Here is a 14,178-nt window from a genome sequence, read left to right on the forward strand (position 1 = left end):
AGAGGCTACTGTCCTAGATCAGCCATTTACTAATTTTTTTGAGCTGGGCTTTTATTGCAGTCTGTTACTTCCTAATTCCTGTCCAGATGCATCAATGGATTGAAGCAATCCTGTCTCTCCCAAGGTTAGTGGCCATTCCTGGGTCTAACTGGTCTCTAGATAGAGCTCAGCCTTTCACATGGTCCACAAAGGCCTTTGTGAGAGTCCTTTTCTTGTCTGTGGAGATTCATTTCTGACCATACACCCATGGGACTGTTCTCACTTGGCTAAGGACATTGCAAGCTTAAGAAACAAGGTAGGGTTTACAAACTGTCCTCTTTCCTTCATTGCCTTGCACGACCTAGGGTACTTCTGCTAGTGCTTTCGGACTCCTGCCACGCCTCCCTTCCTCGGGACACCTGTCACACCCACTCTAGGAGCTGCCCAACCTCCTCTGTCCTGTTTAAGTGCAATGACTCTCATCTGTAATACTTTGCGTGCTACAGGATAAACTCTCTTGTTTTCTAATTATTCCCTTCCACCTATCCAGACTGGAAGTTATTTGAAGACAAAGACTATCTTCTCCACCCCAGATATTTGGCACCAACTTGGAACTGGCTTATAAAATCTACTTGCTGAATGAATAAACAAAGATTAAGATCCAAAATTTCACACGCTAAATCCAGTGCTTTTTCTCTTCACGTCACAGCTTCCCAGAGTATCACTTCAGGGCAGAGGACATAATAGTGATGCTATAAGGAGATTAGTGTCTTATCCCTAGCCCATCAATTTGAGAAAAAAAAATGATAACAAAATTCTAAGTCACTATAGATTTTAGGAGACTATACTACTAAGACCATACTAGGGTCTGGGAAGACGGCTCAGCAGTTAAGAGCACTTGCTGCTCTTGCAGAGGACCCAAGTTCAGGTCCTAGTACCCACATCAGGTGGCTCAGAATCATCTTTAGCTCCAGTTCTAGGTGATCTGATGCCCTTTTCTGGCCTCCATAGGTACTGCACACACATGGTGGACATACAGACAAGGAGGCACATACCACGTACATAAAAATGACTACTTTTTTTGGTTTTGTTCTGTTTTTGAGATGGACTCCTTGTATCCCCAAATGACCCAGAACTCATTATGTAGATGAGGCTGGTCTTGATCTCACAGAGCCTGCCTCTGTCTCCTAAGTGCTAAGCTTAAAGGTATATGCCACCATGCCAAGATCAAATAAGTATTTTTTTAAAGGCTATACTGTATCCTTCTCCAACTGCTTACTATATACAGTGCAAAGATAGCTAAAACACTTATTGTTAAAGTTAGCAATAAGGCATAGTATCCTTTTAGTACATTACAAACATACTTAAGAATAATCTAAAAAATACTTTATATAAAAGTGTACTCATATCAATCAGTGTCTTAATTCTTATTTGAAAGCAAACCCAATAGGAAAATTTTGTTTTTAATATCCTCTTCCTATCTCCGAGAGGACCTAGAAAATAGAAGGGGTAGGGATAAAGATAGTTCAGTGGTAGGGTTCTTGCTTAGCATATATGAAGTCCTAGTTTCCATCCACAGTACTGGGGAGATTAGAAGGGAAGGAGGGAGGGAAGGAAGGAGAAAGGGAGGGAGAGAGTTTTCTTTCTATAGTCCCCAGAAAAGGTTTCGTTATGAAAGAACATGAAAATTGGTAACAATGTACTTTCATGGTTTTCTTAAATTAGCTTTGTTGTCCTGAATTCTTTTCACAAGAATTTTCAGCATTATCATTTTTAGGTAGCAGCAATCCAACATGTGCAGATTTTGTTTACAGGTCTCTAACCAATAACTTCCATTCCCCTACCAAAATAACAACAGTGAAACTAGTAAGTCCAGGAAATTGCAACAACATATTTATTGGAAATGAACTAGGCATCACATAAGCCTGATGAAGATGTAAAATGAACAAAGCATAACTGATGTAACATGTTTTAAAAATCACAAATGAAAAAGAAAATTCATTTTCACAAGAAAATACTGTATCCAATTCATGTTAATCTCTGAACACCATAATACAACTCACTCTCCTGACTCTAAACATCTGGAATATACTTCATTTTAAACTGAGAAACAGAAAAGAATATTTCCTTCTACAACTTGAAGCTCCCTCAGCTACCACCAGTGTATCACACCCATAAGGCAATTTTCATTACCAGACAGTAAGAAGATGGTGTATACGCTCTAATCCTGATAAAATAAAAGATCACAAATGCAGAAGTTTTTAGGAAATCCAAGCAACAGATCGACTAATGGCCCTCAACCAAATGTAGAATCAGCATTTTCTAGAATCTGGAAGCTATATCAACTTTCCTCAGTAATAAGACTTCATTGTCTTGGGAGAAACCCCATGGATCCAAGGACACACTGATCTCCAGAAAGTCATTACATTCAAATGGAATAACAGCATGGGAGAATTTGCAGATGCTTGACATCTCAACAAGGTTTTCTGAAACTTTCAGGCCTTGACTCTTGCACTCTATAATAAAATTTTAGCTTGTATATAACAAACTCTCTTTGAGGAAAGTCCCCCCCCCCCGCGAAAAAAATCCAACTACGAAAAGACAAGAACTGCAAAAAGCAGTGACGATAAATACTGTCTGGAAAGGCCCAAACACTGCATCAATTTTCAGAGGCACTACTGCGAAATCATCTCTGCAATGGAGAATGCACTGTACTTTGAAAATTACTTTCCATCCATGCACCCAGCATGCATGAATGTCCTCTAATAACCTGTCTGTCATGAGCGGAAGTCAGGGACCCTCCAAATACAGAATTGAAGACTTCAACTGGGTTGGAGGCATTTCCTTTGTCTTCCAGTGGCTTTACACAGTTTGTATTTTAAACTTTTCACAGTTCTAAATTTTCACATGAAAAGAGAAAATGATTAAATGGTTTTTGTCAACTGTGCAAAAGATAAAAAATATCTCAACACAGATATCCTCTTTGGAAAAATCTATCATAATTTTATTTCCTTATTCTAGGCTGAAGTTAGAGAGAGCTACATTAAAGGTTCTCATAATTTTGTGGAGAAATAGCAAATCCTGTCACTTGGGAACTATAGCACCAAGCGACTGTTCACAACTATAGAAGTCACTCAAGTAAAGAGGTAAAAAGCTGCTCTAGGCAATTCAGGTGCTTAATTATGTCTTTGAGGCCTGATATTTTGAGTTTGAATATCAATGCTGGTTTAATCCACTATAAAATTAGCAACATCCCTCTTCATCGTGAACTCAGCCTTAATCTCCTGCTTTCTCCACATGTGTGTCTAAAGCAAAACCTAATCAGACTCAAAACCTATGAAGATATGGCATACTGGTTGGCACAAAGCAGGCAGGGCAGAAGGGCCTTCTTAAGAAACCCTCAGGGGCCAGAGAGGCTGCCAGTCATGTCCCTCACATAGACATGGACACGTAAAGCTATAGACATGTGTCCACCTTTCCACCATTGAGTGAAACATGCTATTCTTTGGAGAAAAAAAAATACATTCATTTTTTTCAAGTATATTTCAATATACAAAGATCCTCTAGATTTGTTTCACTAGAAAGACAAAAAGATTTCATATGTGTCCAAGGGGAATCTCACTTGAACTTCCCTTTGGTGTGGATTTCATGAAGTTCTGACTAAAAAAAAATTGCTCTAAACACGTCTACTCATTTTATTTGAAAGCACAAATCTTTATGTCCCGTTTTATATATATGCACATTGTCGGCAATAACCAGAAGAAAACAGTCAGGATGTCTGTAAGATGGCTCAGCAGTGGAGTGCTCCGAGGAGAGCAATGTTGCCTGCTGACCAGGAGCTCAGCACCAGCAGTGTCCCACCAGCTTCCTGTCCAGCTTGAACCAGCAACACACAGGCATCTCCTCTCAGGAGTCTAAGAACACTCTCTACTGAGGCCACATCTGAAACTATGGCTTGGTTCCTGCCTTGGCTTTGTCATTTGGGGTGTAGGCTAGGTCCCGCAGCAGCGATTCACAGTTGGCCAGCACATCTGCTGGCAGCAGCTTCCGGATATGCTCTACTGTCTTTTGATAAGCCATTTTATCTTGCTCCAAGGTCCGGATTAAGGTCTTCATTTTGGTCTCTCTGGTCAAAAGATTTTCTAGGTTGGATTCCAAGGCCTGTATTTTAGCATGAGCCACCTGTTTGGCAAGAAAAAAAAAAATCCTCCAAATCAAAAATTTGAAGAGTCTGGTTCTTTATTACAGTAATAGCCATCCCTTATAAATGTTATTAGCTAATCATATCAGATAGGTTAATAGAATATAATATGAAACAAATATTTTAAAAAATACATTCTTTTTTTCAAGCATATTTCCATATGCAAGATGCTCCCTGAAATGGAAATATTTTAGGTTGCTCAATAACATAAGTAAATACTGGGGACTGGGGACAGGAGTAGGGTGCTTATACATCAGGGATTCAAACTCCAGAAACAGCAAATATTTAGTGTATCTGTATATACACTATACAATATAGATGTGTGTATGTGTGTATATGTGTGTGTGTGCACATGTTCTGCTCACATGATTTGTCTCTCACTGATGACAGCAACAACACTCTATATCACCCTATGATGCTGGGGTCACCACTCATACACACACTGGTGTTCCCCATGTGAACAGGGTCTGGCCTGACTAAAGACAGAACAAGGTATTCCTGACTCTGCCTATTTCTTGCCCTATGACTCAGTTTTGCTTATAATTTTGGAGGCTGCAAGTCTACACAACCTGCTCATGCTGCTGCATCATACAGCATCATGGTGTGAGCACAGGGAGGAGGGAGTGCTCACAAAGTAAGTCTCCTAGCTAGCTTCAGCTGTCAATGCACACAGCCCAGAGTTATCAGAGGGAGTCTCAATTGGAAGATTGCCTCAATCAGACTGGCCTATTGGCATGTCTGTGAGACATTTTCTTAATTGCTAATTGATATAGAAAGGCCTAACCCATTGGTACCATCTGTAGGCAGGTGGTCCTGGGCTACTTAAGAAAGCTACTTGTGCAAGGCGAGGCGGCACATGTCTTTAATCTCAGCACTTGGGAGGCAGAGACAGGTGGAGCTCTGTGTGCTTGAGGTCAGCTTGGTCTATATAGTGGAAGAAGGAAGAAGGAAGGAGGAGGAAGAAGGAGGAAGGAGGAGGAAGGAGAAGAAGAAGGAGAAGTAGAAGAAGAAGAAGAAGAAGAAGAAGAAGAAGAAGAAGAAGAAGAAGAAGAAGAAGAAGAAGAAGAAGAAGAAGAAGAAGAAGACGAAGGAGAAGGTGGTAAGCTAACTGTATTCTTATATGGCTTCTGCTCTGTTCCTGCTTGAGTTCCTGCCCTGACTTCCCTCAATGATGGACTGTGACTAGGAAGTGTAAGCCAAATAAACCCCTTCCTCCACAAGTTGTTTTTGCTCATGGTGTTTATCTCAGCAACAGAAAGCAAGAGAACAATAAGGAAGGAAACCATCCAAGTGACTAGTGGTTTGGATGGTTCTGCTCTTTGGTAAGAATTAAGTGGGATGTTAAGAAAATTCCCTTTGTCCATTCTGGGGTGGCACCTTCTGTAGCCTAAGAACCTCCCAGTAGGGTTAGCTTCTCTAGATACATATACTCTATCTGTTTCTACAAGTGTGAGTACTGAGTGAGAACTGCAAAGATGACTACCCAGAACAGCCAATGTAAAGTCTGCAGCAACGAAGAACCATCATTCATGGAAAGCAGGTACAAATGCCTTGCCTGATATGGGACTCCTCAGTGGACCATTATTGAAATAGCCAAGTCATAAGGAGCAGTATAACTACTTTTATTGTAAATAAACCATGTGGCTTATTGTTCAATAAGAAAAAATATTTTAAAAGATTTTTCTTTTTTTAAAAAATAATTTTCTGGGGCTGGAGAAACGGCTCAGTGGATAAGAGCACTGGCTGTTCTTGCAGAAGACCTGGGTTCAAATCCCAGCATCTACATAGTGGCTAACAACCATCTGTAACTCCAGTTCCAGGGAATCTGACACCCTCTGCCAGCACTTCATGACACAGGTACACTTACATGCAGGCATAATACTCATATACACAAAATAAAAATAAATCAATAAAAAAGAATTTTCTATGAGCAGAAGGTAATGTAAGGCACAGTGAAGACCTTTGTCCACGTGGACCCCTCATTTTCACTCTATTTCTCTCCTGGCTTGTCTTCACAGAGGACTTAATAGAAGCAGAGTTTGGAGGCTTTCTAGATTGGTGGCAGGTACAACACTGGGAAGTAGGGGATAAAGGTGTGTCTGAGTAAAATCCAAAGAGCCTTTAGGAATGCTGACTCTGACAGCACATCCTCCCCAGGAGATTCACCTGCTGCTACAGTGTGGACTCAGAGTGACTGTGTCCCCCAAAGGCTCCTGTGTTGGAAGCCTCGGAGTGACCATGTTACACACTGGTGGGATCTTCCAGAGGCAGGCCGAGTGGGAGGTGCTTAGGTCACTGAAGATGCCGCCCTTGGGTGAAATTAAGATACTTTCCACAGGACCATACTTAGTGCTTGTGAGACAGCTGTTATCAGAGAGCAAGACAGGCCTTTCCCAGAATCTGGATTCGTGCCTCATGAGCACCTCTCCTTCTATCACATGCTCCCACTGTGGCACCATGTCCATGTGGCCAGGGACCTTGTCCAGAAGGAGCAGCATACTGTTCACACTTTCAGCCTCCAGAACTTTGACCTAAACCAATCTCTTCTTTGTAAGTGACCACAAGCCTCAAGCATTTCAGAGACTAATAATACCTGGCAATCTCCTCTTTCCTGATCATTTCTAAGCCCTGAGGGCACAGATCCAGAGCTAACATCATACTAGTCTGGGGTACAGAATATTACTTTATAATAAGCTGATTATTGTATTTGTGTCTAATTATAAATAAATTATAAGAAATTACTTGGGTATTCCTTCAGGAAATTCCTAAATGGCAGGACTATGTGTCGTAAGTTCACTTTCACATTATCCTGAAACATCTCCACCTCTTCCCATTTCTGTTTTGCTCAGGACAAACCTCATCACACCCAGACTTTTACAAATGTCTTTTTCTAGCTGCTTCCCTTCCCTCTTACTCCACCCTCATCAGCCTTTGGTTTCTATTACTTTTTCTAATGCAAGGCTCAAAGAGATGCTTCCTTCTGAAAAGAGACATTTAAAGCCATGCTCTTAGACTCAACAAAAAAAAAACAAAATCGCTTGTACTCCACCCTCCACCACATTACCTTTCCTTTCCCTAGCATCAGGCCTGACCTGATACCAAGCTAACTCTGCCCTGCCACATCCTTCTGATTGATGAAGCCTCCTGCCAAAGGCAACATAAAGACCCTCCTCAGGCATTGCCCAGTCCTTCAGAGTCCAGCCCAAGCTCAGGTACCTAAAACTTTCCTAACTTCTCGTTTTTAATTCTTCCTTCCCTGAACTTATCTGAATTTCTATAAAATCCAAAGAAATGGATCAATATTCTGTTTGAATTGCTCTTCTACTAGTTTGTGAGCATGCATTGTTCTACCCTAAGTGACATTTAAGTTCCTAAATACATCTGTAGGCCCCAAAGCACATGAACCCAGTGAGATACACAAGCCCTTGGTCTGCACTAGTTCAACCTGCATACACATCCCCATTGCTCTGGGTTGTTCTATGCATGCAGGGACTGCATGCACATCTTTGGTCCAACCTTTATTTGCGTACCTGAAGTTTTTCTAAGAGGTCCATGTTCTGTCTTTTCAAGTGGTTGTTGGCTCTCTCCAGTTTCTCCAGAGATTCATTATCCTCACAAGCATAGGACGATTCCTGAAGCTCGTCCTGCAACACGTGGTACTCCACCTCATAGGCATGTAGCTGTTTGGAAATATCCATCTCAAAAACCTGTTGAAGCACCATAGGTTAGTCTGGACTTCGGTGTCTACACCAAGATATAATCCATGTACACTGGTAGACTTCATGTTTATTTCCACACCCTGAGAAGGAACTTTAAGCATACCAAGAGGAAAAATAGGCATGACTGTCTAGAAAAAAATAAATTAGATATAGACTCAACTTTCAGTACAAGGTCACACAGAATATTTCTACACAACTGAAGCAGCCTAAGAGTGAGACCAATTCAATAAACTAATGTCCAAGAGTATTTATAACCAAGATAACTGTAATCTAGTAACTGACTCCTGAAATGTAGTATACCAAACTAAACACATTTGTTGTTAAGCAATTATTATCTATGTCAGAGATAATCATTGCTGATTAGTAAGCAAAGGTGCATGGGGCAGTTTACAACAAGAGTTCAAAATTTGTCATTCTGAACTACATGGTAATGGAGCACAAAGGTTTTAATACATAACCTTATTCATTTGCTATTCCCTGTGAGCCTCTTTGGAGTCCTTTTCATATTCTACCACACAGACAATCCTTAAGGCTATATATCCTGAGCACAGGCCAGAGATGTAAGACTTCATTAGGGTGACCGCAACTGTCTCAGTCCAAAAAGCACAGACATTAAAGACAAGCAAACTCCCTTAGTCTAGATTCGCCTAGGGAGAAGTAACGCAGAAACTGAGGCACGACCCATGGGTTATACTGACACACACACACACACACACACACACATATATATATAGACACACACACACAACTTGTTCTGCTTAAATTGGTAGATTTATTAGAAACACACAAATATTGAAATTTTAATAAGGATTTTTATAGTAACGTCAACAAACAAGCATCAACCTTTTTGTTCCCTACCAAAAATTGACATGATAGACTATTATATATAATTGTGAAAATTACTATGCAGATCTGTATTTACCTACATGGAAAAAGTGTCAAATATTTTGCAGATTTTGCCTCTGTGTGTGTACGGTATATGTGGCATTTGTGCATATATGTGTACATGTTCATGCATGTGTAGGCCAGAGATCAATGTTGGCTGTCTTCTTCCATCACCCTCCACCTTATTTTTTTTTAATTTTTTCATTTATTTTTATTTTATGGGTGTGAGTGCATTGCCTGCATGTATGTAAGTGCAGTTGTATCATGCAATGCCCATGGGGAACAGAAGAGGGAGTCAGATGCCCTGGAACTGGAGTTACAGACAGTTGTTAGCTGCCATGTGGGTGCTGGGATTCAAGCCTGGACCCTCTGCAAGAAAAGCCAGTGCTCTTAACCACTGAGCCATCTCTCCAGCCCTCACCTTATATTTTGAAACATGATTTCTCCCTGAACCTGGAGCTCACCGACTGGCTTAGATTGGTTGACCAGCATAGGAATCTGCCTCTCACTATCTCCACAGCACTGGGATAAAAGACTTGTGTTACCATGACTGGTTTTTATGTGGGTGCCAGGGATCCAAACTCAGATCCTCATGGTTATGTGGCAAGCACTTTACTGACTGAGCTATCTCTGCAGCCCCTATTTCATAGATATTTTGACTAAAAGTCAGGTTATACAATAGCATATTTAATATGATTCTGCTTAAGTAACACCATATACATAGGTATGTAAGCATAGAGATATAGTGCCCATAAATAAGGATCATCTTCCAATATCTGCAGTCTATTCCACAGTTAACTCTATTCCTGGCAGTAACCTATAAAGTCGGGAAATTCCTTTATTAGTTGTATTACTATTTTGAGGTTTCTGATTTTTTAAAGAGGTAATATATGATTTCAAATCTCCAAAGGCACAATCTATGACAGCCTGAGAAGTCAAATAGATATTTCTACCCAGGCATGATGGTGCATGCCCAGAATCCCAGCACTTCAGACACAGAGGCAGAACAAGTTCAAGGCCAGCCTAGGGTACCCAGTGACCATGTTTCAAAACACAGAAGCCAAAAAAAAAAAAAAAAGGTATTTGCAAAGAACTGACAAGTAAATGTATAAGCAAAAAAACCTAGAGATTTTAACAAATAGAAACTATTGATAAATATTTGCTTAACAATCTGCTATGTAATAGACAGTATATAAGAGTTCATAGAATGAATGAGAGTGCATAAAATAATACACACAGGAAAACACAGTAGGATCAACTGTTGCTGGTCTCTTTTGCAGGGAAGAAGATTGAATGCTTTTAACTTATCAAGTCGCACAGCCAGAAAGTGGCAAGGGACCACAATCAACTTCAAATTCCTTTTCTTTTTTCGAAACTCTCTTTTCTTCATGCTATCCTAAGTGCCTCCAGAAATGTAGTGCTATGACCAGTACTCCTAGAACATGATGGTGGTCTTCAGCTTGTTTCTCTCACCTGGACAGCACAAATCTGTAACACCTGCTCACTCACCTGATTCCCAGAGGAGCCAGGGACTAGGCACATGCTGTGTTAGCTAAATTCCCCTTACTTCACACATCAGTTTTCTGCTCCTTAACCCTGTCCCCAGAGCCCTGTGAACTGCATGCTCCAATAGCTGGTTGGCTTACCATTGGTTTTGGCCACCTGGGGGAGCTGGTAGGAGACAAGAAGGTGTGGAAGGAAGCAGCAGAGGTTTTTCTACTCTGACTCTTCCCTACAGAGTTCACCAAGAACACAATACCAGCCAGAGAAGCCCCTCCTCCCAGTTTTAGCAGGTCCTGGTGACAGGAATACATCCTCCACTTGTCCCACAGCACCAAAAGTGGGGACAGCTTCTCTGTGTCTATCTATTGGACACCTGGATATCTATGTGGCGTGCCCTTAACCCATCCTGCCCATCTGTGAAAAGGTGGCTTCATTTGAATCACTGAATCACTGACACAAATGACTGTCTCTTTGTTTAAGCATCCCCAAACTCAGATCAGTGCTGTCCATTTTGAAGCTGAGAAAACTAGAGTTTGGGGATATTAGAGTGATGAGTAGAAGTCAAACAGCTACAAACAAAACAAAAAGAAACAAAAAACCTGGCATGTAATAATGTCAAGTAAAAAACAAAACAAAACAATAACAACAACAAAAAAAAATAGCTTCAGCAGTTAAGAGTGATTGCTACCCTTTCAGAGGATCTAAGTTCATTTTCCAGCACCTATATCAGGTGCTTTACAACAGCCCATAACTCCAGCCCCAGGAGATCTAATACCCTATTCTGGCATCCTTGGGAATGTGTGCATATCTACACATAGACACGGACACAGACACAGACACACACATAAACACAGACACACATACACACACACACACAATTTAAAAGTAAAATAAATCTTTTTAAAAATTGTATCTTTGTGTTATTAAGAGGGAAATGGGGGGAAATGGGGATACCTTGACTGGGAAGAAAGGACAGAGGGTTATGCAGGGAGAGAGAGAGGAGAGATAAATAATGCTTAGGTGGTCAGAAAATCAGAGGAGAATGTATTGCTTCAGAAGCCTACTGAAAAATACAAATACAATATATGTATATGAGTCCATGTGCATAACTGAAGGCTATATAACAAGAAACAGTCTCAGGCAGAGGACATCTCCCTTCAAGTTGTTGAATAGGGTAGTCCAAGAGACTCTCAAAATAACACAGGTTTGTCCCAGAGCCCTTGATTGCTTCCCAGAACTTGAAGGTAAGACCCTATTGCTGAAGACAGGACATACTTCAGACACTGGATTTGGAGCAATTGAGCTGCAACTGACTTGGAAGCCTCCTCCTTGTAGACTAGCTCTCATGGTAGCAGAGGATACTATGCAAGTTGCTAAGAGAGAAAAACCAATCAATGGTCCAGCCCAGCTGTAAAGCATAACCACAGCAATGACTGGTGCAGCAAACTATCTCTATTGGTGCAGTAGTAGCACTTTTATCTTAGGAGTAATCAACAACTATCTAATTGGACTTAAGGCCAACTCAATGGAAAGAAACTCATATGTAGTACTGTAAACATATCCAAATACACATGGCTGGAGAGGTCACAGAATCTCCACAGAGAAAAGCTTATGTCTGTCACATCCCTAGACAAATGTAATTTCTTACAGGATGTTAATATGTATACTTATATTTATAGACAAGTATATCTCTCACCACTCATTAAAGAAGCTTCTTTTGCAACAGACGAAGACTATTACAGGGTTCAGGGACCACTGTAGAAGAATGTAAGAGCCAGGGGTGATGGAAGAACACATGAAAACAGAGTTTTCCATACAGCTAGGAACTTGCTTATATGAACTTCCAGCAATGGTGACAGCATGTACTGGACCCATGCAAACTGAAATCAGACAAAAACATGGCATAGAAGTGGGGAGATGGGTAAGAAGCCCAGCCTCAGCTAAAGAACTATTGGCAGTTGATCACTGAAGGGTGAAGGAGAGTTGGTCTTCTTTAAGGGAGTGACACTAGATAAACTGACCAGGCTCCAGTGGATGAACTCACACTGAAGGATATTAGGATACTGAGAGACACAAACTTGACTTAACAGACCTTAATGTATATTGCAGAATGCATGAAATCAGGTACAGGGCTATGGAGAGTGCATAAAGGGGAGGGAGTCCAAATATGATCAAGATTGTATATGAAATGCACAAAAGTTCAATAAAAATTTTGTAGTAAAATAATTTTTTCATCCAAAGCCTATACACTTGTCATATAATATCACATGAGTATCTATCTGTATTTGTACATCTATCAAGTGTGTGTGTCTACTTATTTAAGTGAGTCTTTCTGTGAGTCTCTGAGTGTGTATGTCTGTCTGTATGTGTGTCTGTATAATGGGTTTGTGGTACTAAAAATCAAATCCAGGGCCTTGCCCAACTCAGGCAAGTGCTCCACCACTAAGCTACATCTTCATCACTCTTTTTATTTACTATTTTAAACAGGATCTCATTAATTTTCCCAGGGTGGCCTTGAATTTGGGATCCTCCAGCCTCAGCTTCTCAAGTACCTGGGGTCACTGGCCTAGCCCACCTTGTGTATTCTGAAAGAATTAGTGACATTGAAATGCTAGTGAGCCTCATTTTATTTTCTTGGCACTGTGATTTCTGTCCTTGGTTTTAGAACTGGTTTAAATTGAAAGGATTTCTGAAAAACTCATTATGTAACATTAAACCACATTTCCTGTGCATAGGCAGACAATATTACAATCCTGAAATTTCATAATAGTTTCATTTCTGAATAAAATGTGTCTGATCAAAGTAACAATAAACAAAAAGACATTGAAGAAAATAGGTGTTAGGCAAAACTACGTTTTTATGTTAAAGTATTTACTATATATTGTATCATTGATTTCATACCTGGGTAATAATTTTTTCCATTTCAGTGGTATTCATATCAGGTAATGTGCTTTTGAGAAATTCAACAATATTTTCAAAATTTTCACACTCCATTATAAGTGCCTCTTGGTTGCTCAGTAGGCTGAGGGCAACCTTAAATATAACTTCAGTCCCCTGAAGAAAAATTATATCTAAAAGAAAAGATAAAATATCATGATCAAAATTATGTATCCATTATTGCAAAAGCATATTATTTGTTCTGAAAGTGTTTTATTATTGTGATAGAATTAGAAAATATGCTATAAAAGAAAACTTGTCAAAATCAGTTTTTATTTTTAAAAAATTTTAATAGCCAGGCGTGGTGGCGTATGTCTTTAGCCTTTAGTTCCAGCACTCGGGAGGCAGAGGCAGGCAGATCTCTGTGAGTTCAAGGCCAGCCTGGTCTACATAGTGAGTTCTAGGCCAGGCCAGCTGGGGCTACAAGGGAAACTCTGTCTCAAAAAGACCGAAAAAAAAAAAAAAAAAAAAAAAAAACCCTTAATATAGGCCAAGCGTGGTGGCAGACACCTTTAATCCCAGCATTCTGGGTGCAGAGGCAGGTGGATCTCTGTGAGTTCATGGCCAGCCTGGTCTACATAGTGAGTTCCAGGACAGCTGGAGCTACAGGGAGACCAAAGGCCAAAAAAAAAAATAAGTTTAATGCAACTGAAATAAATGAGCAGATGGTTGACTATTCCCTATACTTATTAAGAATCTTAAGTAAGGCTGGGAAACAAAAAACATACTATGTGTCTGTCTATGTATTATTGTTGGCAGATTTAATGGCAAGTTTAATGGATTCTAGATAAAGATGAAACATATTTATTCAATTAACATTTTGGTTTTTCTTCACAACAGAACATAGCAACAAATCAATATAACAATCAATTAGCACTATTCAAATTCTCATAATGGAAAAGTAAATGAACTAGTTAATACATAATTAAATCTTTATTCCAGTACAAAATTAAA

At 40.0% G+C, this 14,178-nt stretch overlaps 1 protein-coding gene across 3 annotated transcripts in view; it reads right to left on the bottom strand.

The window, feature by feature from the left end:
• Positions 1-1,857: 1,857 nt before the first annotated feature.
• The window catches only part of Tbc1d4 (TBC1 domain family member 4), a 136,418-nt gene continuing 124,097 nt past the window's right edge, over positions 1,858-14,178 (bottom strand). For all 3 annotated transcript variants that reach the window (XM_008848388.3, XM_029553710.1, XM_029553714.1), the window contains 3 exons: positions 13,189-13,358; positions 7,711-7,887; positions 1,858-4,161 (listed from right to left, as the gene is read on the bottom strand). In XM_008848388.3, the coding sequence (XP_008846610.1) occupies positions 3,928-4,161; positions 7,711-7,887; positions 13,189-13,358 (581 nt within the window). In that variant the 3' untranslated portion in view covers positions 1,858-3,927. The remainder of the gene's footprint in view (positions 4,162-7,710; positions 7,888-13,188; positions 13,359-14,178) is intronic.

Source organism: Nannospalax galili, unplaced genomic scaffold (genome assembly GCF_000622305.1).
Source record: "Nannospalax galili isolate Female #2095 unplaced genomic scaffold, S.galili_v1.0 scaffold552, whole genome shotgun sequence".
NCBI classification, from domain to species: Eukaryota; Metazoa; Chordata; class Mammalia; order Rodentia; family Spalacidae; genus Nannospalax; species Nannospalax galili.